Source organism: Colias eurytheme, chromosome 8 (genome assembly GCF_061535395.1).
Source record: "Colias eurytheme isolate Ceu_HAF_F1 chromosome 8, ilColEury1 Martin Lab GWU primary, whole genome shotgun sequence".
Classification (NCBI taxonomy): domain Eukaryota; kingdom Metazoa; phylum Arthropoda; class Insecta; order Lepidoptera; family Pieridae; genus Colias; species Colias eurytheme.
Genome location: NC_142987.1, coordinates 10,640,557 through 10,664,438, shown reverse-complemented (window position 1 = coordinate 10,664,438; position 23,882 = coordinate 10,640,557). Strand labels below are relative to the sequence as shown.

Here is a 23,882-nt window from a genome sequence, read left to right as displayed (position 1 = left end):
GATAAATGGGCTATCTAACACCGAAATAATTTTTCAAATCGGACGTTGGTCTTGAGATAAGCGCGTTCAAACAAACAAACTCTTCAGCTTTATAATATTAAGTATATATTGAAAATCGATTAAAAATAAATCATACGATAATTATTATTCCTATCAGAATACTATTCAATTAAATAATTACGTGTATACAACGGCGACGGTCTGGTAATAATTATGGAACACAACAATTTACTTAAATATCTAAAAAACGCGGTTCTATTTATTATTTGTAAAATTAAAAAAATATATATTTTTATCAATCTAGAGTTACCTTTACAAGTCTACCCAATTCTTTCAAAGCATTTCTCCACTTGTTTTACCAAAAACCTTTTTTTTTACCCCTTTATAGCCAAAGAAAAGTTACTCTACTTTTCAGAAGCTTTCAGTACATACTACACATTACTGCAAACCTTTTAAAGCCTTCCGATTTCCCGTGAAGCCTACTAAGCTGGTATGGTAATTGCTGAGCCAGTAAGGCTAAAAGCAAACAACGATAAAAAGAAGAAAAACTTGGTTAGAAGTGCGAATTAGAGAGATGGGGTGGTAGTGAGAGCGGTGTATAAGGCAACTTCTTATAGGGATAGAATACTAAATAATTCTAGAGTACTAAGTTGTTGTTCAAGAAAAACTAAATAATTTGGAAAATCCAAATGTGCACGCCTCATAATTTTTTTTAATAAATATTTATTAATTATTATTTTTGTTTATTTAATAACAATTAAACCACTTCGAATCAGACCCTGAAAAATGAAAGGGTTCTATTCCTGAGCATACTCAAGCGTAAGAGAAAAAAAAAGACTCGATTAGTAAAGTATTTCGGTCGCTATCGTGTTAACAAGAAAAAGGATCCGCACATACAGACACACGGACGTCCAAGACAGAACTTTTTTAAACTGTTTTTTAACTAGTTTAAATAACAAAAATGACATCAAAAATATCATGAACGTTAAAAATAGTGTTTTTTCTTAATATGTGTTCAGATGTTTTGCGCGAAGTGACAGTAGTACCCACCTCAACGCTTCGCTTATGAGGCGTGCAAAAGTGTTTTAAAGTTTAGAATAAGCAAATTGTTCTTCAGTGTTCCGGGAATTTAAATTTTATAACAAAAGTAATATTCTGTGTGAATTTATTTTATTATTGTTAAGAAACTTGTCCATTACTCAGAAATGGATAGAATAAATCAATAAACCCATTCCAATTCCGGGATAAACCTATCCTATGTGTTAATCCAAGTTGCCCTCTATATGTGTCCTAAATTTCATTGTAATCGGTTCAATAGTATATGCGTAAAAGACTAACAAACATACATACACATACATCCATCCTCACAAACTCTCACATTTTTAATAATAGCAGGATAGTCAAATCGCGAAATAGACAGGAATTATTCAAATCGCGGTAAATCGAACCGAACCCGAGAGATAACCATGTAATGGTGCAACGGTAAATTAATTTTTACCCGCAGTAACCTCAACGGCATGAAAATCCACAATTTTCTTTTATTTGTTCGTTTGTTGAAAGTAAATTTTAATATAGAACGGCTCAGTCAATTAGGCTTATACAACCCGCATCAAAAGTAATTGTTTTTATGTAAATTATAAATTGGTTTATGCTAGCTATTGCCCGTGACATCGTCTGCCCAATATGTACTTTTCAAAGTATGTGAGATGTTAATTTATGATGTCCCGTAAATACTGTTAGTATAATATAATCCCAAAAAGTGTTTTATTTATTCTTATTTATTCTATCACCCATTTAAAATCGAACATTTTTGTTTAATAAATTATCTGGCATTAAAATAATCAATAATTTGGTTATAATGAGGTCGGTTGGTGTGATGAATAAATCGTCGAAATTTTGACTTTAAATTTGCCAAAATTCTGAATTAACAAATCAAAATTCATATTTAGTAAAAAACATTTTAATAGCAATTAAAGGCAATAAAACCGCGTCTGCACTATCGACAGGTTCGCTTTTGAAAGAGGAAGCAGCCAATATTGATGGCACAATGTTCCTGCTCCCTAACTAGATACACTTAGGATGTTTCCATTCAACACCATTTAACATTGACCTCTCCCGATCCGTCACTCCCCTGTTTTGAGGAAACATGTTACAAATGCTGGGGTTCTATACAAACTGGACGTGATGAACGCTCCCGACTTTAATCCTGCGTTTAACGTGAACCTTATGCGGAGGAAATAAGGTTGGTTTTGGCTTGTTTGTAGTATAGTTTGGTTTCCACGCTATTATTTCGTGAATGTAGAGAATAAGCTGTCGTAGGTGACGAATTGTAGGCTTTTCACTGTGCAGTACAAATTGCATGTTCTGAATACGGATTCGGAATCGGTGATTTTAGCTGGCTGCTGATATAAGCAATATTGAAGCGCTTTTCAAATGTCGCTAGGCAATGTGGTAGTGATGGTTTTGTATTTATAAATGACAGCTAGTACAGTTTTTGAAGTCGTATTGAATGCTATATGGACGCAATAAAAAGAGATTATTTTCTATCTATAAGATTTCGTTTTCAGGTATTTTCGAATTTAGGAATACGTTTGCCTTGTTGGACACAACCTTGCTTGTTTTTATGGAACCTCTATATTTATTATTTAAGCTGATTAAATAACAAAACCTTTCACACGTTGTTCACATGTACGTGTTCTTTGTTCTTAAGCATTAACACAGATTATAATTGATGTTAAAGAAATATTTCAAAATCAGAAACTCAATTGAAGCATGAGCATGTCTTTTTTCGCGACTAATAACTAAAAATAAACTCGAAGCATTTTCTTTCCAATATCTTGTTTCTAAATGCACTTTTTAATTGACAAACTGTTATATTCTACACTAAAAAGTGATAGTGAAGTCCCATGTCCCCTAGTGGGGTAAGGGGCAAATTATACATCTGTTTCACTGATCGATTTTCTTTAGGGAAAAGTAGGTGATCCTTCTGTGTCCTGCTAGACCGAGACATTTTTTTTGTTCGTCTCCACCGGGAATCGAACCCAGGACCCCTCGGTGTTACGCTCACGCGTCAACCACTGTACCGAGGAGGCGGTCATATTCTACACTACATGACTGAATAATTTTCTCCTCTAATAATCTGGTCCTCCTCAGGCCTCTTATATAATAGCGAATTGTCTGACTATCTCCTTCAATCGCCTCTACAATCTATCCAAGATTGGCACAGTACTAACACAAATATGTTTGACAAGTTGGCAAGTAAGATTACACTGTAAAGCATAACATCTCCGAGATGAAATACGATACTAATTAGAAGTTTCACGGGCCTGTCGGCAGCGGCAATGGGTATGACGTTGTTTTAGAGATAGACTGATAGTGAAGTGTGGGTGGTAATAACTAACTATAATACATAATTAAACAATAACCAATCAGAATACATTTAGTAAAAGTAATATCAAAGCCAACCAGCAAGGAAAGTATTATCAATTCTACAATCATAATAATCAAAGTGTTCTTATATTGTGAATGCAAAATAATGTCTGTTTTGTGTTCACCGTTGATTACTGGTTAAAAGTTTGCATGTAAAACACTGCTTTTAAAAACCAAAGTGTTCAATCCTGAATGCAGAAAAAATTAAAACATCTTATTAGACGTTTTTTTTATTGTTTTATTATCTAGAATGAACAATTAATGATATCGTAATTTACTTATAAAAGAATGAATTTTTTTTCTTCGCAAGAAACAAAAATATTAATTCAAAATATCGATATCGCAATCGAACATCACTAGCAATTATAGTGTCGTCCACAGCTCTCAACGCAACCCGATAGTAGATCGTTATAACTCCGCAACTTATAACTTTATAGTAACTATCCTCAATCGACTTCAAAGGCTGTGTTAACGAACAAAATCTATGATAAAATTTTATCGATATCTCTTTATAGCATTTTCTCGAAGCGCCTCACTTGTAAACTTGTATAATGAATATTAATATCGTCTTCACTGTTTTGTTTTTCTTTCCTTAGATCAAATAACTTGAATAATAAATTATTGAGTAAATAAGTTCTACGATTTCGAGTGGGTGTGTGATCTAGAAAAATATTAAGACAAAAATGTTATTACATTACATATTCAATATCTTTAATTTTAAATTACAAAAGAGCCTTCATAAATTTAAGAATACAACAGCAATGCAATTATTATAGTCGCTGCAGACTACAGTAAAAATTTACTTTTTCATAGGTCTATCCTTCTCTCGCATCTAGAAAGCATCTATAGTAACATAATATTATATTACAACTAGCGGCCCGCCCCGGCTTCGCCCGTGGTACATATGAAAAATAGATGTTGGCCGATTCTCAGACTTACCCGATATGCACAGAAAATTTCATGAGAATCGGTCCACCCGTTTCGGAGGAGTATGCAGACTAACATTGTGACACGAGAATTTTATATATAAGATTATATGACATTTCGTTAAAAATACTTCCATTGTTCAGATTTCCCGCCATAATTTGAGCGCTTTTAATTAAGAATGCAATTTACTTAATTGTTAAATAATTAATCAATAGTCACCAAATATAGTCATTAATTAAAAACAGATGATCACTTGATTGCTCGTGAATCATTTACGAACAGACAAAAACCCAATTATGTCGCGCTGTTTACAGAGTAATTAATGGCCGCCATTTTGAGATGCACATTTGGCGCGAATTTGCGCTAGACGTTTTATAATCTGTATTTGTTAATGCTACTTTGTTCGCTCTTTTTGAAAAATGTGTGTTTTTTAAGCTTTTATTGTTACGGTATAAAATAATGTTTTAACATTCAATTATTTATTTATGTTTAATTGTATTTCTAATTTATTCTTCACTTACCAAATTGTTTTTAATGTAGTCGGTACTCAGTAGGTAGTTAATGTAGTGTATAGGAATATTATATGTATAAACATAGGAAAAAAATAAGATATTCAGAATAAACAAAAGCAAAAATCTTATCTTGATAAATATTTAAATTACTAGCTTGCGGCCCGCGGCTTCGCCCGCGTTTTCAAAGAAAAACCCGCATAGTTCCCGTTCCCGTGGGATTTCCGGGATAAAACCTATCCCACAGTATTACCATATTTCCTACAGTAGTGCGACGAATGTACTTGTGCAGAGAAACGGAGGGGAACTTGCGGGGGTCGGGCGACGCGGGCCGCGTAAGGCAAACACGCTTAGTTTGCCTTACCTAGCGAGAAAGGACGACGCAGTCGTATTTTTTGTGTAATAATTTTATTATACATAGGTACTTACATATTCTATTTTGGCGCGCACAAACTGTTCCGTTTACGGATGTAAATCTACATTGAAATCCCAGAAGGAAACAATATTTCAGAAAGATTGTATCAACCTAATTGTATCTGTTGAATTAAAATCAAAGCTATGTATATGTTGTCCTCATTATTTTCTAATCAGATTGTACATCCCAATGCGAATGCATTACTTAGTTAAATGTTATAAATTATAATATACAATTAAGAACATCCAAAAATAAAGTGTCCACGTAAATAATATTTAGCAGTGCAATATCTATAATTATATATTTATGAACAAATAATTACATCAGATTTAATAATCGCAATTATTTTGAATGTACATATGAATAAATGATTACATCATAATATTAATAATCACAATTGTTTTATTTCCCATTTGTTGCAACCCTAGCGTATTTTCGTGTGGCAGCGTAAGTACCTACGCTGGCGGCGGCATCGCGCGACATCAAAGGCGATTCCTTACTGTAGGAAATAATATTGTAATACTGTGCCTATCCTATGTGTTAATCCAAGATAACCTCTATATGTGTGCTAAATTTCATAGTAATCGGTTCTGTAGTATTTGCGTGAAAGAGTAACAAACACACACATACACACATCCATCCTCACAAACTTTCGCATCACTACATAGTATAAAACAAAGTCGCTTTCTCTGTCCCTATGTCCCTATGTCCCTTTGTATGCTTAAATCTTTAAAACTACGCAACGGATTTTGATGCGGTTTTTTTTAATAGATAGAGTGATTCAAGAGGAAGGTTTTAGTATATAACTAGATTTCCGCCCGCGGCTTCGCCCGCGTTTCCAAAGGAAAACCCGCATAGTTCCCGTTCCCGTGGGATTTCCGGGATAAAACCTATCCTATGTGTTAATCCAAGTTACCCTCTATATGTGTGCTAAATTTCATTGTAATCGGTTCAGTAGTTTTTACGTGAAAGAGTAACAAACATCCATACATCCATACATCCATACATCCATACATCCTTACAAACTTTCGCCTTTATAATATTAATAGGATTTATTAGGTTTTAGACAAAACGGGCGAAGCCGCGGGCGGTAAGCTAGTTTATAATATTAGTAGGATATGAAGTAGGATATGTATTTAAGGCAGATTTTTGAATAGATGTATTTACTATACCTACGGTAAGTGTTAAAAAAACAATTTTTTGTATGTATTTTTATACAAATCCTAAGCAAAATTGTTTACCAACTAATCCGTTGAAATACATATGGGTGATTATACAAAAATGGGGTAACTCGATGTCATCAGCCAATTTAAACAAAGTCTTATTATATTTTATTCAAATAACAATCTATTTTAAAACAATGAAGCGTCCTTTATTTGGTCACTCAATTTCACTTCTTTATTTAAAATACAAATGAATAAAAAAAATAAATTAATACCTCAAATGTCAGTACTTTGGCATGTCACAACTCCGAAAACCAACAATCAAGTGACTATCGTTTAAACATTATCATCGATTTAAGAAAACTTACACAAACACTACAATCTTTGATGTACATAGTATTATATACTACAAATTTCATAACGCAATGTTTTCCATTTTATTTAAAAAATAAAATTAAACTTTGTCATCGTTTTCACTAGTCAGTCCGTTGTGTGTTTTTTAAATTCGAAATTCTCGCTAAATATCACCAAGTCGAGGTCAAATCCCTGTCTAAGTATTAATGTTGGTAATGAAGTTACTTGTGCACCGCATATTTTGACGGCCGTCATAACTGTACCAGCGCTAGGGTTGTGTTTGTCTTCTAAAATCTTGCTGCGCCAGTCAACATTTCAGTCCTATGGTGAGTCGTTATTTTATTGTTAATCCGATTTTTATTTTCATTTATAAATGGTTAACTATGATTTGTAAAAATATAGTTTGTTGATATTAGAAATTAGGCAAAAAAACATAATTTGTGATTATAACCTCATATTAAGTCCCTTTTCATCAATCCGCTGGCATCAGTCCTTTGTCAGATATCGTGCCAGAGGACTGACGCGACCCCATAGTACTGATGATTCTGTCGTTTTTGAGAACTTTTATCTTGATTGCTATTGGTATAAGCATTTCTATTTTATATTTCAGTTTAAAACGTCATGCGCCACGCTAAAAGAACCTGAATTTGACTTGGGAAGAAACATTTAAGAAAGAGTAGCAAAGAAAAGAGCTATTGAAACAAACTACTAATAATTTTATTAAAATAGATCTTATTTTATTTTAATTATTGATTTTGATGCTTTCAGGGCATAGCTTTTTATATTTATCAGATAAATACGTATACGTATATTACTGTGAAGTAAAATTACCTCAAAATAACATAAAAGTTAATTAATATACTTAATAACATTATAAAAATGTCAAGGGGCTCTTATGAAAACTCAGATGAGACTTTCATTCGAGACTTTGGTTTTTAATTTTACTATAATTAGTACTTTTAACATAAATATTGGTAGATTTTTAGGGCTCCGAACCTCAAAAGGAAAAAACAGAACCCTTATAGGATCACTTTGTTGTCCGTTTGTCTGTTAAGATGTTTTTTTTGGAACGCGTGGAGGTATCAATCTGAAATTTATATTGGATACTCAAGATTAAGAACCCTTGGGGCTGTAAAAAAATCAAACTTATAACGCAACGCAATCAAAAGATACCTACATCCGTTAATACTGCAAATTTCCGCAAAATTAAATATTCGCAAGGGAATAAAAAAACACACAGGATGCTTGCAGTGTATACAGTCTACTATAAACTGCTATATAGTTTACTTCTACTTGGTAAATAGCAACGTCTTTATAACACAGATAAGGAAAAATTGCTAAAAGCAGAGGCGGCTCGTGACAAAATTTTATGGGTGTTCACTTGAAATAAAACACTGAAAATACATGGTGTAAAGCAGTACATTTATCAAAAAAATTACTTATAAAGGAAATACATAGTTACGTCTTTCTTTTTGGTGTGCAAAAATATAGTTATATAACTTAAAGCGACAAGACATTCGTTAATGTCTGTTGTTGCTACGGGCGCCCAGGCGCGGCGGTAAAAACGTACCGGCAACGTTTGCGGGAGCGGCGCTCCGAATTTTGCTATTTTTCCATAGAAAATCTTCTGTTTCACGCGCGCAGGGCACTGGCAAACCCTCTCTTTCACTCCTATTGGATTTCGTATTAGGAAATGTACTAAATATTTTTTCATTGGAGCGCAATCGTGAGCGCGCCGCTTCGCGCGTTACTGTATAATACAGTATTATTCAGGTGTATGGAATGATGGAATGATGGATAAATTCATTGGTATTGACAGTAGTTTTTTACGATTACGATTGATTATAAATAGTAATAATTAATATTAATAATGAAATTAAGGAGTATGATTTTATTATAATTATTTATGGGAGTTCACTGCACCAGCGCTCCTTAGGGCGAGCCGCCTCTGGCTAAAAGTGTAAATTTTTAGTTACAAACATAATAAAAAATAGGTTTTTTAGGACTCCAACTCGCACTTGGTCGTTTTTTTGTTTCTATTGTTTGTGAATTACTTGAAATATCAAGTAAAACTAAGTCAAAGTAGAAAAAGTTAAGTAAGAGAGTAAGAATATTCACGTAGCGTTAAATGTCAGAAGGCTGTTTTGAAACTTGAGACATTGTTTTTTCCCAGTATCACATATTATTAATTATCATTTTTAAACGTAACTAAGTGATTTTAATACTTAAAAGACATGTGCCATTATTAAAACTGAGAGATTTGTAGTAATTTTCATTCAATTTCTTTAAGAATATTACAAAATTGTGTTTTTTATCAGTACCATGTTAGCCTCGTCAGTCCCCTGGAGGCCAATTTCAGAAAATTTAAAATATCTCACAATCTACTTAAAAAACTGGCTGGCCCGATTTGGAACAATATATTCATTAGATTAGCTATCATATACACCCTAATTTGTAACAATCTGATATAAAAAATATAGTAAACAAAATATCCTCAAAAGTTCCCCCATTTTTGTATAATCACCCATATAAATATTCTCACGCGAGGTCCTTGACCGTAACTCGCGATACGGATTTGTTATACTTTGAATGTATTAACCTAATTTTTCAAAATATTAACTAATTATTTCTTATTAGATGTTTCCGTGTGAGTTGTTTCCTTATTTTTGCATTTTGAAGTAAAACTTCTTTAGGCGCGTTGAGAGTAAAATTTTAAAGATGATGATTTTGGTATCTTTGAATCTTGCCAAAAACGTTTCACTTCTGACACAATATGTGCATTGTGCACGGCACACACACTCTTTTTTATTCTATTTTTTTATAAATAGTATATAATAGATACCAATGAATCCACAATAGTTATGACATTAATGGTATTCATTTAGCATTTATTTTAATTATAATTAGATTCTGCGGAGGAAGCTCTGAAAACTCGCCATTATAAGTAAAACAAAGCGCAAATTGATCAATTATTGGATATTTTAATTTAAGAAACAGACAGAAGAACAAATAAAATTATGACTATAGCAATTCCACTAGTAGTTACTTATGTTTTCACTATAATTAAGAGTTGCTGTTTGATGAAATACAAAACAGCTTTACATATAGGTATGTAGCATGAATACATATTCATGTGAAATTACGTAGTTGATAAAATTAAATTATACTAGCGGTCCGCCCCGGCTTCGCCCGTGGTACATGTTTACGTTTTCTCTACATAAGAACCATCCTCGTACTTCAAGGAATATAATAAAAAAAGAATTATCGAAATCGGTTCAGCCGTTCTCGAGTTATGCGCTTACCAACACATTTTGCGATTCATTTTTATATATAAGAGAAGATATAAGAAGAAGATTATTTGTACATAATATATAATTTGTCACCTAACACCTACAAATTCAAAATAGATCTAAAATTATGTTACTATCACTTAGTGACACTTATTACATATTGAATAATCTGTGTACCATTTAATAAATCGTCGATTTAACTTAAAGAAACAGACAAAACAAGTTTACATCACTAGTACATAAACACAATATTATCAGATATGTAATGATGCTGACGTCACAGACCACATACACCCAGTATGATTACAGCATCAATCAATCAACTTACAAAATTAACATTTGCGACGTGGCTACTCTATGTAACGAGTTTTGACCGAAATAACTAGTTAAACAATGACTGACAACTTGCTAAATGGCATTAATAATGTACTTGATATTGTAGAATATGCATACAGAGACTTAACGTGATTTGTATGTTGTTTTGCTGAATTCAATTTTATTATGCTGTGCTGACGTGTTTAATTGTTTTTGTTGAATTTTTATTGAAGTGAAACTTCTTTATCGGGGTTGGAAAACAATTTAGTGTAACATTTTTTCGTTACGCGTGACATTTTTCCGTTACGCGCCGTCTTTTTCAAGTTGCATATAGTAAATTATTTTTTTTAAAACAAGGTCATAAAGAAGTTTCACTTCTTACGTGTGTACACTAGTACACGCACACATTTTTTTTTATGTCTAAATGTTTATTATAAAATGACTCCTCTCTAATATAAGTACTTAAATTATATAAAACTAGGTTTCCGCCCGCGGCTTCGCCCGCGTAGTCAAAGAAAAACCCGCATAGTTCCCGTTCCCGTGGGATTTCCGGGATTGCGTCATTTTCCCGGGATAAAAAGTAGCCTATGTCCTTTCTCGGGTATCAAAATATCTCTATACCAAATTTCATGCAAATTGGTTTAGTAGTTTAGGCGTGATTGACTAACAGACAGACAGACAGAGTTACTTTCGCATTTATAATATTATTATGGATTATGGATTGGACCACTGTTTGATATTAACTGCTTTATATATTACTTACTTATATACAATGACGTTACTATACTATGTAACTTAATTTTTCCTCGTATCGGGGAGATCCCAGGTTCTTTCCCGTAAGAAATTTGATCAAATATATAAATGAACGGCTCTTAAGATAATGAAATATTAATATTTATTTATTTAATGAGGTTTCAGTTAACTATGTTTGTGAATATAGGAATACCCGTATAATTACTTTTTAATTATAATTTAAGTAACTAACTACTATATATCGTAACGCCAGTAATAAAGGGGTTTTCTACACATCATTAAGTCTTGATAAAAACCAATGCCTTCATTAAAACACGATTTTTATGATATTTCAGAATAACTTAGTTTGATCAAAGACTCCGTAATATGTATATATTTTATCGTTTTGTATCAGCAATATTATTATAGTTTTGTATAATAAATAATAGTATATTATCAATAGTTCTGTATAATAAATAATAGATAGTAATTATTTTAAAAAATATATTTTTACCTGCTAATGCTTTTTTCTCACAATTATCACTACATAGTAGACCGTATAAAACAAAGTCGCTTTCTCTGTCCCTATTTCCCTATGTCCCTTTGTATGCTTAAATCTTTAAAACTACGTTACGGATATTGATGTGGTTTTTTTTAATAGATAGAGTGATTCAAGAGGAAGGTTTTAGTATATAATTTATTAGGTTTTAGACAAAGCGGGCGAAGCCACGGGCGGTAAGCTAGTTGATTTATAAACAAACATCACGTGTAGAGTTTTAAATGATGTTACCTACTCTTAATCAATTAAACTATATAAATATTTTATGTTGACAAATCAGAAGTTTACTCCTTACTGTATCCTCTGAATACCTAAATAGAAAAGTTTACAACCGAAAAGTTAATAAATTTAATACATATTAATATCAAAAGGAGTGCGTTTGATCGTATACCCATACGTTAATGAACTCAGTTATAGTATAGATAACACAAAGATTTAATTTCCTGCTCGAAGCACATGGCAATAATCTCGTGATCTCACGCCAGTATATATCTGACCTCCGTGGAGTGTAGTTGTGTCATAATGAAATTATTTATCTGTTTTTTGTTTTGTTTATATGCGAAATCGCACGCTTGGGGACGCGGTGATTTGGAAAAGTATGGACCCTTCCAGATGGCGCTGCATTCGAATTTGATTAAATGTAAGTTATATACAGGGTCTATAATTTTAATAAAAATGGGATTTTTGTAATGAAGGTGAAGGTAAAGAATATGGGTACATATTACATTTTTCTTTAGTAGTATGAATCAAGTACTAAAAGGTAAATAACTCATAACCTATGACAAATGCAATAAAATCTGAACAACAATGAACACATAAGATACAGTTAATTAACAAATAAATTTACCTTCAAGACGGGAAGGAAATTTGAAGTAATTTATTTGCGTAGGTGACCTACTATTTGTATTTCCTCATTCTATGTGTTTGTTTTTGTTAATCGATATAGATTAGTGATTTAAGCACGTATTCATTGTGTTTTTATTTTATTGTGTAAATACCAATGTTCCTAATATTTTTATGTCTGTGGTTTTCTTTAATCTACTATAAGTATAATACCAAATATCTAAATAACATATACCTAAGTTATTTATAAATCTATAACAGTATCGATAGTAACCTTGTTTAACCTTGTAACACTTAGAGCCTTATAATAATATTATTATAATATTATTATATAAAAAATTAATTTAACCCATTTACAATTTTTTCTATTTTTTTCATTTTATAGGATTATAGGTAGTAGAGGAATAAGGGAGCTTTTCTGGCATGATTTTCAGGGATCCCCAATATCAATACATATAATAAAATTCTAGAAAAGTGGTGTCTGTACAATGAAAATATGTAAAAAAAAATTAGCAGGGGTTATTACTAAATCGATCCCAAACCCAAAACTGTTGTTAAAAAATTTTTTGTCTGTTTGTCTGTTTGTCGGTTTGTCTGTTTGTCTGTATGTTTGAACACGCTAATCTCAGAAACGGCTTATCCGATTTAGATGCGGTTTTCACTAATATATTGTGGTAAGCTTCATTTAACATTTAGTGTTTATTTCATGTCAATCGGTTCATAAATAAAAAAGTTATGACCATTTAAGTAATCACAGCGAACATTTGCTAAGGCATTCTAATACATGAATTACTTTATTACGTAAATTATACGCTAAAGTTATTCCTTGACATGTCCAGATGATCATATCGAAAGTCCCCAAGCGTGGGGGGGGGGTGGTTATGCTGAGGGGGTAGTAGGGGGGGTCAAAGGACCTTTATTTAGATTTTTGCTCATAAGTCTAAAACCTGCACAAATATGTAGCATTATGGTTACTTCTAGGTAAATTTTCTATATAAAAGGTCTTTGAAATTATGTCGTAGGTATTATTTTTAACCCCCGACGCAAAAAGAGGGGTGTTATGTCCGCTATGTGTGTATTGCGTGTCTGTCTGTGCCACCGTAGCTCGCTAACGGGTAATACCAATTAGATGCGTTTTTTTGTTACATTAGTTGTTTATTATATTATATAGGGGTAAGTGGGAATGAAAAAAACGAATGTTAGTTGTTAATGTAGGTTGTTAATGTAGGTTATACCCAAGTGATATATCAAATGAAAATAGACGACATGTCAGAAACAATTAGTCAAATTTTATCAAAATCGGTTCATCCATTTATTTGATAGAGGGGTAAAAGTGGGAATAAATAAATGAATTTTATCAAATATACTCATGTGACGTATCTAATGAAAGACATGACGTGTAAAGTACAATAAGACATATTTTATCAAAATTGGTTCATCCATTTATTGTATATAGGTATAAAAGTGGGAATAAAAGTTGTCAAATAATATACCCAAGTGGCATATCAAATGAAAGGGCATGACCTGACGTGAGAAGTATGATGAGGCATATTTAATCAAAATCGGTTCATCCATTTATTGATTTATAGCGGTAAAAGTGGGAATGAATAATCGAATGTGGTCAAATAATATAATCAAGCGGCATATCAAATGACGTGTGAATTACAATTAGTCATGTTTTATCAAAATTGGTTAATCTGTTTATTACATATAGGGCACCTTAGGGGTGATAGTGGGGATAAATAATCCAAATGGATTACCAAACGAAAGGATATGACATGTACATAATATATAGGTATGATTAGACAATAGACATGGTTTAGATCAAAATCGGTTCTGCCATTTACTAGGGGTGAAAGGGAAAAGTTGAACGTCTGTGAAAGTAGAAGGAAAATGGGAGCGGGAGAATAACAACATCCTGGAAATTTTGAACTCTTCTGTACCTAAGTTTTATACCTAGCTCAGTTTAGTAATAAATTTTACTAACAGTTCTTTTGTGTTATTATTTATTTTATTTCTTAACTTTATAATAATGTGTAAGTACTTATAATTTAGTTGTATATGATAGTACGTGTTTCAAGACGTGTTTACTCAATAATTGTGTGTTAAGTAGTAACTACTATGCAGTCACTATTCCACGCGGACGAAGTCGCGGGCACAGCTAGTCTTAACTAAACTAACATCTGTTAATAAAGAGCGTGTGTACCGAGCACACGCGTCAGAAATTAAACTTCTTAGGCAAGATTCATATATACCAAAATCGTCGCCTTACTCCATGATGCCAGGTATTGTCATGACGCTACCTTTAAATTTTACTCTCAACGCACTTAAAGAAGTTTCACTTCAAAAATTAAACCTAATTCTGTAGCGATAGATTAGTTAACAATATGTACCTACCTATTATTTATAATGGTTCAAATACACCCAGATATATAACTAACGCTTATAAATTTATCCATCCAAAATCCAAAAAGACATATAATTAAAATTATTCGTTCAAAGTACCTAATATTATTATAAACTAGCTGTGCCCGCGACTTCGTCCGCGTGGAATAGTGACTGCATAGTAGTTACCACTTAACACACAATTATTGAGTAAACACGTCTTGAAACACGTACTATCATATACAACTAAATTATAAGTACTTACACATTATTATAAAGTTAAGAAATAAAATAAATAATAACACAAAAGAACTGTTAGTAAAATTTATTACTAAACTGAGCTATAAAACTTAGGTACAGAAGAGTTCAAAATTTCCTGGATGTGGTTATTCTCCCGCTCCCATATTCCTTCTACTTTCACAGACTTTCAACTTTTCCCTTGCACCCCTAGTAAATGGCAGAACCGATTTTGATCTAAATTCTAAACCATGTCTAATCATACCTATATATTATGTAGGTACATGTCATATCCTTTCGTTTGGTACTCCATTTGGATTATGTATCCCCACTATCACCCCTAAGGTGCCCTATATGTAATAAACAGATTAACTAATTTTGATAAAACATGACTAATTGTAATTCACACGTCATTTGATATGCCGCTTGTTTATATTATTTGACCACATTCGATTATTCATTCCCACTTTTACCGCTATAAATCAATAAATGGATGAACCGATTTTGATTAAATATGCCTCATCATACTTCTCACGTCAGGTCATGCCCTTTCATTTGATATGCCACTTGGGTATATTTGACAACTTTTATTCCCACTTTTATACCTATATCCAATAAATGGATGAACCAATTTTGATAAAATATGTCTTATTGTACTTTACACGTCATGTCTTTCATTAGATAAGTCACTTGAGTATATTTGATAAAATTTATTTATTTATTCCCACTTTTACCCCTATATCAAATAAATGGATGAACCGATTTTGATAACATTGGACTACTTAATTGTTTCTGACAGGTCGTCTTTTTTCATTTGATATATCACTTGGGTATAACAGACAGCATTCGTTTTTCTCATCCCCACTTTTGCCCTACATATAATTATTGGATGAACCGATTTTGATTAAATATGCCTCATTATACTTCTCACGTCAGGTCATGCCCTTTCATTAGATATGTTACTTGGGTATATTCGACAACTTTTATTCCCACTTTTATACCTACATATTATATCCAATAAATGGATGAACCAATTTTGATAAAATATTATGTCTTATTGTACTTTACACGTCATGTCTTTCATTAGATACGTCACTTGAGTATATTTGATAAAATTTATTTATTTATTCCCACTTTAACCCCTATATCAAATAAATTGATGAACCGATTTTGATATAATTTGACTTGTTGTTACTGACAGGTCGTCTTTTTTCATTTGATATATCACTTGGGTATAACAGACAACATTCGTTTTTTTCATTCCCACTTTTACCCCTCAAAATCGGTTCATCCATTTATTATATAGTATAATAAATGGATGAACCGATTTTGATTAAATACCTATGCCTCATTATACTTCTCACGTCAGGTCATGCCCTTTCATTTGATATGCCACTTAGGTATATTTGACAACTTTTATTGCCACTTTTATCCAATAAATGGATGAACCAATTTTGATAAAATATGTCTTATTGTACTTTACACGTCATGTCTTTCATTAGATACGTCACTTGAGTATATTTGATAAAATTCATTTATTTATTCCCACTTTTACCCCTATATCAAATAAATGGATGAACCGATTTTGATAAAATTTGACTAATTGTTTCTGACATGTCGTCTATTTTCATTTGATATATCACTTGGGTATAACCTACAACCTACATTAACAACTAACATTCGTTTTTTTCATTCCCACTTACCCCTATATAAACAACTAATGTAACAAAAAAACGCATCTAATTCGTATAATACCCGTTAGCGAGCTACGGTGGCACAGACAGACACGCAATACACACATAGCGAACATAACACCCCTCTTTTTGCGTCGGGGGTTAAAAATACAATACCTACGACATAATTTCAAAGACCTTTTATATAAAAAAATTACCTAGAAGTAACCATAATGCTATTTGTGCAGGTTTTAGACTTATGAGCAAAAATCTAAATAAAGTTCCTTTGACCCCCCCTACTACCCCCTCAGCATAACCCCCCCCCCCCACGCTTGGGAACTTTCGATAATATGATCATCTGGACATGTTAAGGAATAACTTTAGCGTATAATTTACGTAATAAAGTAATTCATGTATAGAATGCCTTAGCAAATGTTCGCTGTGATTACTTAAATGGTCATAACTTTTTTATTTATGAACCGATTGACATGAAATAAACACTAAATGTTAAATGAAGCTTACCACAATATATTAGTGAAAACCGCATTTAAATCGGATAAGCCGTTTCTGAGATTAGCGTGTTCAAACATACAGACAAACAGACAAACCGACAAACAGACAAACAGACAAACAGACAAAAAATTTTTTAACGACAGTTTTGGGTTTGGGATCGATTTAGTAATAACCCCTGCTAATTTTTTTTTACATATTTTCATTGTACAGACACCACTTTTCTAGAATTTTATTATATGTATTGATGATGAACCGATTTTGATTAAATATGCCTCATTATACTTCTCACGTCAGGTCATGCCCTTTCATTAGATATGTTACTTGGGTATATTCGACAACTTTTATTCCCACTTTTATACCTACATATTATATCCAATAAATGGATGAACCAATTTTGATAAAATATTATGTCTTATTGTACTTTACACGTCATGTCTTTCATTAGATACGTCACTTGAGTATATTTGATAAAATTTATTTATTTATTCCCACTTTAACCCCTATATCAAATAAATTGATGAACCGATTTTGATATAATTTGACTTGTTGTTACTGACAGGTCGTCTTTTTTCATTTGATATATCACTTGGGTATAACAGACAACATTCGTTTTTTTCATTCCCACTTTTACCCCTCAAAATCGGTTCATCCATTTATTATATAGTATAATAAATGGATGAACCGATTTTGATTAAATACCTATGCCTCATTATACTTCTCACGTCAGGTCATGCCCTTTCATTTGATATGCCACTTAGGTATATTTGACAACTTTTATTGCCACTTTTATCCAATAAATGGATGAACCAATTTTGATAAAATATGTCTTATTGTACTTTACACGTCATGTCTTTCATTAGATACGTCACTTGAGTATATTTGATAAAATTCATTTATTTATTCCCACTTTTACCCCTATATCAAATAAATGGATGAACCGATTTTGATAAAATTTGACTAATTGTTTCTGACATGTCGTCTATTTTCATTTGATATATCACTTGGGTATAACCTACAACCTACATTAACAACTAACATTCGTTTTTTTCATTCCCACTTACCCCTATATAAACAACTAATGTAACAAAAAAACGCATCTAATTCGTATAATACCCGTTAGCGAGCTACGGTGGCACAGACAGACACGCAATACACACATAGCGAACATAACACCCCTCTTTTTGCGTCGGGGGTTAAAAATACAATACCTACGACATAATTTCAAAGACCTTTTATATAAAAAAATTACCTAGAAGTAACCATAATGCTATTTGTGCAGGTTTTAGACTTATGAGCAAAAATCTAAATAAAGTTCCTTTGACCCCCCCTACTACCCCCTCAGCATAACCCCCCCCCCCCCACGCTTGGGAACTTTCGATAATATGATCATCTGGACATGTTAAGGAATAACTTTAGCGTATAATTTACGTAATAAAGTAATTCATGTATAGAATGCCTTAGCAAATGTTCGCTGTGATTACTTAAATGGTCATAACTTTTTTATTTATGAACCGATTGACATGAAATAAACACTAAATGTTAAATGAAGCTTACCACAATATATTAGTGAAAACCGCATTTAAATCGGATAAGCCGTTTCTGAGATTAGCGTGTTCAAACATACAGACAAACAGACAAACCGACAAACAGACAAACAGACAAACAGACAAAAAATTTTTTTACGACAGTTTTGGGTTTGGGATCGATTTAGTAATAACCCCTGCTAATTTTTTTTTACATATTTTCATTGTACAGACACCACTTTTCTAGAATTTTATTATATGTATTGATTATAGTAGACAAAATTGAGATTCTCTTAAGTTTTTCAATACGATAAAACTTCTGCAGTGTGCGTCCAGGGATATTTATTTTTATTTATCCTGTTGAAATTATCAGATATCAGTCACTGATATTTCACTATTGCAAATATAATAAGATAACAGGGCCTTTATAAGAAAACAATGACTCTTTTCTTATCAACAAATCAGCAATGACTCATCTATCACTTAGATAACTTAGATCAACAAACGTTAAAAAAATGGTTTTAGGAAAAACTACTTCTAAACATATTATTGTTATTTAAAACAATTAACAATTAATGTTATAAATATATTTTAATTTAAATCTTAAAACAATTCATTCATTAGTTTTTTAATCAAATGAGTCATTAGTAAGAGACGTTTTTCTCTTTTCTACGATTTAAACAAATATTCTAAGTCTCTCTTTTGTTTGTATGGACCACAAACATGAATTATCAATAGGTAATAATAAGTATTATGTATCTCTACTATATAGTAGATACCAATACTATATAAGTAGCCTTCGAGCATGCTTAATTCATAATTGTTTGAGAGAAATAATAATTCATACGAAATTTCAAAACAAACTATCATAACATATTATATGGTTCAAGTACTAGTATCTTTATCTATATGATTGTTAATTTATCGTAGAATACTGTAGTTCTCATTATAATAATATATGTGAGTAGAACATACATAAAAATTTTTCGCAAAAATGAGAAAAATATCTTCCTTCTGAAAAGAGATGAAATTGCGTGTATCAGCCATTACCTGCATATAAATATAGACCTTGAATTCAGTATGTGCGTCAGTTCTTTATTCAGTAATGTTACGCCTCAATAGCTCTACTATATATTATAGCTACATAATAGTATATAGTTTCAGTCAACACCTATATAAAAATAATCCTTTTCCTTCTTTTTACAGTCTATCTTTATGTGAACATCTTCATTATCTGTTAAACCAATTTAAGTAAAACCTTACCTTACCTTTATTAAATGCTGTATATTGTAATAATCGAAATACTGCATTGCAAATGATATAATTTCCATATTTAAATGCTATTGTATCAGACAGGCTGGTGTCACGATTCATGACCTAACACTTATATTATTATTATGCAGGTTTCAAGTGGATCAGGTCATTATTTATTTATATAGATATTGCAGATTTTGCAGTCCTTGTAATCATTAGAGCATACCCAGGGGTATAGCTTGTTGGAAAAATTCTCGAAGAAAATAGAAACATGGAAGGAATATTATGTTGAGATGAATATCAATTCAAGGATGCTTTGATTTATATGTATTACGTATTCATAGTATTTTTTATTTACTGTGCTTTATAGAAACAATAAAACGCACGACAAAAACAAATAATTAAATAAACTACTTCTATACATATAAGTATAGATACTTACATTAGAGAAATAAAAAATAGGAATCTAATTGTCTTTAACATTTTGATAAATACGTCTTAAAGATAATGGGTTAAAAATAAATAATAATTAAAATAGAATAGATGTTTATCTTTCAAATATAACCTTGTTTCCTTAAAATACCTTTTAAACTAGGAACTAATTTAAAAATGACTTTCTTCCCAAGTGCCTATTGACCATTATGTAATCAATGCCCTTACAATTATACGCCTTTGCATACTTATCGAAAACATCCCGCCGTAACGAGACGCTCATTACCTCATTGTATCTCATTGAACTCAATTACCATTGTTACAGGTGACCACGACAGAACGCTCAACCTTGACGTCAGCGAAATTGACGTCTACTTCTACGACTTTCCTCGCAATGACGTCGAAACTTTCCACATCAACGACGCAGCGAAAGGCATCCTGGCCCTAAAGGAACTGGACAAAACAAGGAAGTTCATCATCTTCGTACCTGGTTACAAGTCGAACATAAACAAGAAGACAGAAGAACGAATGAGGGATACATTTAGAAACTATCCAAATAGCTATTTGATAATCCTTGACCATTCTCCATACACAAATAACAGGCAGGGCAACGTAAAGAGTTACGAACGTTCTGTCAGATATATACATTACATCGGCAAAGCATTAGGGAACATGCTTTCTGAATTAGCAAATGGAGGGATATCACCTAAAAATATGCATTGTATTGGCCACAGTTTGGGCTCACAAATGTTGGCGCATACTGGTGAAACATTCTATGAAAATACGGGTAACAAGATTTCAAGAATCACCGCGTTAGACCCAGCTGGGCCTTGTTTCTCCAACAGCTTAATACAAGAACAGATTAGAGCTGGAGTAGCGGATTACGTTGAAGTGTACCATTGTAACGCTGGTGGTCTCGGAACAACGAGCGTTTTAGGTGACATAGACTTCTTTATAAATAAGAAAGGAGCCGCCCAGCCCAAATGTGGGACACCATTAATTCCTGGTATATTCGATTCATCCAAAGCCGCTAAATGCAATCATAGAGCCTGTATTGATATTTGGACGTCTACGGTCAGTAATCCAAATTGGTTCTTGGCGTGGAAATGCGACTCGTATAAACTATTTAAGAACGGCGCGTGTGCTGCCAACGAAGTTACTATCGCTGGCTTCTGGAACCCTGGTAATGCGACCGGAGTTTTCTACTTCTCGACTGATGGTTATGATGTACAATAAATTATTTATTTTTAATGATATTTTCTTTTATTGTCAAAATAGAGCAATACTTTTATTACACTTGAATCCTTTTGTAAATAACAGTACCTATGTGCCATGGAACAAGGCCTCATAATGAGATCTTTAAGTGAATTAGTAACACCAAACGTTTTGAAAAGCTTTTTTAATTTTAACTTTATAAAATATTCGATAAAAAGGCGCTCTACAAAGGAATACAAAAATATGACAATATTACAAAACATAATAACATAATATCTTTTTTTTTTATTTAATGCAATATTTTTTACATAACTTTCATGTTATTATGTATGTAAATACCACAGAACAGTAAAAACATATAGAAGTGCTGTAATGTCTAATTAGTATGAAAACCAGTGTCGCCAAACCCACACATTTAAACCGATAGTTATACAGTACACTACAAGTAAACTATGCCTTTGATTGGACAGCTTAATTTGAGTAAAAACTGACTTAGGTTATAAATTCAGCATTTCAATATGTACCCTAACGCACCATGTTACGGTTTATTTTAGTATAACATCCCTAGGTATATTAGCTGTTTTGTTTCTCATTGCACAGAAATTCCAAATTCGAAAACATTCAGCTACTCCACAACAGAGGGCGTTAGTTTTCGATAGATATAAATTTGAAACGCAACACATAGAGATAAGGTTGAAATTTGTGTCACTCAACATTAATGACATTAACTTGATATTTATCTGATGCTATGCTCTGAGGGATGTCAGCCTTGTTATCGATAATTCACAAATAAATATTTTTTGTGTATTTTTTTTCTTTCTTTTATATGAGTATAGTATAATGCGTCACATTTTGGAGTATGTTTATTACTACTAAGTACGTCTTTTTATATTATTATTATTAAATAAAAAACGGAATAGAATAGTATAAATCTATATTTACAAAATACAAACAGAAAATATGCATTATGTTAAATCTTGGAACTGCTGTAGGTTTGATGTATCGGTGGCCTTTGTTAGACCGCTTAGTACTGTTCGGCATCCAGTTAACTCGTCACGTTGCATTTATCCATTTCTCTTTTAAATTAGCCTCTTTGGGAAATCTATAAATAAATTAGACAAATGATAGCTAAGGAAAAATAAAATAAAATTTAATATTTATAATGTTTGTCTTTTCTAAAGTATCGATACTGTCGATATGCACCACAAGCATCACTAAAGCGACATTCGTTTGTTTATTGCAATAATATTCCAGAAAGTCTTGTTTGCTGTCCAATCTATAATAGTACTAATTTCTTATGGATTAAGGTTCATTTTGACTAGATATTTGTATACAATTTTGACAAATTACGACAAGCGAAGTTATAACATAAAATATAATTAAAATAAATTAAAATAAGACTTACCGACGGTATGAAATGCCTTCATTGCTGATATTATTTCGTCTGCTATCATTTTTGCACTCTTTATACCGAACAACACGTCCTAATTAATGAATAAATATGGAAAAAAGGTTTGACAGCTGACAACCGACTCGAATATTTTTCTGCGCACAACTGAGAGCAAGTTAGGTCATTAGGTGATCTAAACTTATCATTGACACGTGGGCTACGCCCACATCACACTTCTATCTACTGTTCTGTGGTAAATACCATAATATTGTGGTTGCTATAGGAACTTTTTTGAATATATAACATAAGTAAATAGGATTTCCTTTGTATTATATGAAGCATTAGGGAAAATATTATTTACACCCAAACAGGAATAAAAAGAATTTATAAAAGAGTAAGCCTCTTTATTTTTTCCTTGTTTTTCGCGTTATTATACTCTTGAAGGAAAATCAAAGGAAAGAATTTTCTTCATATGAGTACAGGTAAATGTGGATTAAGTGGTGTAATTAAAAGATAATTGTAAAATCGATTTATTTTAAAAGCACATTTTATAACGTTTCGCTCAGATGGTATATATAAGCGAAACGACATTCAAAATCTTTGCATATATATACTAGCGGTCCGCCCCGGCTTCGCCCGTGGTACATGTTTACGTTTTCTCTCCATAAGAACCATCCTCGTACTTCAAGGAATATTATAAAAAGGGAATTATCGAAATCGGTCC

The 23,882-nt window shown here is 32.1% G+C and overlaps 1 protein-coding gene and 1 long non-coding RNA gene across 2 annotated transcripts; one reads left to right on the top strand and one right to left on the bottom strand.

The window, feature by feature from the left end:
• The first annotated feature begins 12,191 nt into the window (after positions 1 to 12,191).
• LOC149906770 (lipase member H-like) lies at positions 12,192 to 21,807 on the top strand. Its single transcript, XM_090104940.1, has 2 exons — positions 12,192 to 12,333; positions 20,879 to 21,807. Exons 1-2 carry the CDS (start codon positions 12,216 to 12,218, stop codon positions 21,787 to 21,789), a joined length of 1,029 nt encoding a protein of 342 aa, XP_089961066.1. The 5' UTR covers positions 12,192 to 12,215; the 3' UTR covers positions 21,790 to 21,807.
• Positions 21,808 to 22,103: 296 nt separating this feature from the next.
• Positions 22,104 to 23,332, bottom strand: LOC149906769 (uncharacterized). Its single transcript, XR_016456993.1, has 2 exons — positions 23,174 to 23,332; positions 22,104 to 22,870 (listed from the first exon to the last, which is right to left on the bottom strand). It is a non-coding gene; the product is annotated as an uncharacterized LOC149906769 (long non-coding RNA).
• Positions 23,333 to 23,882: the final 550 nt, after the last annotated feature.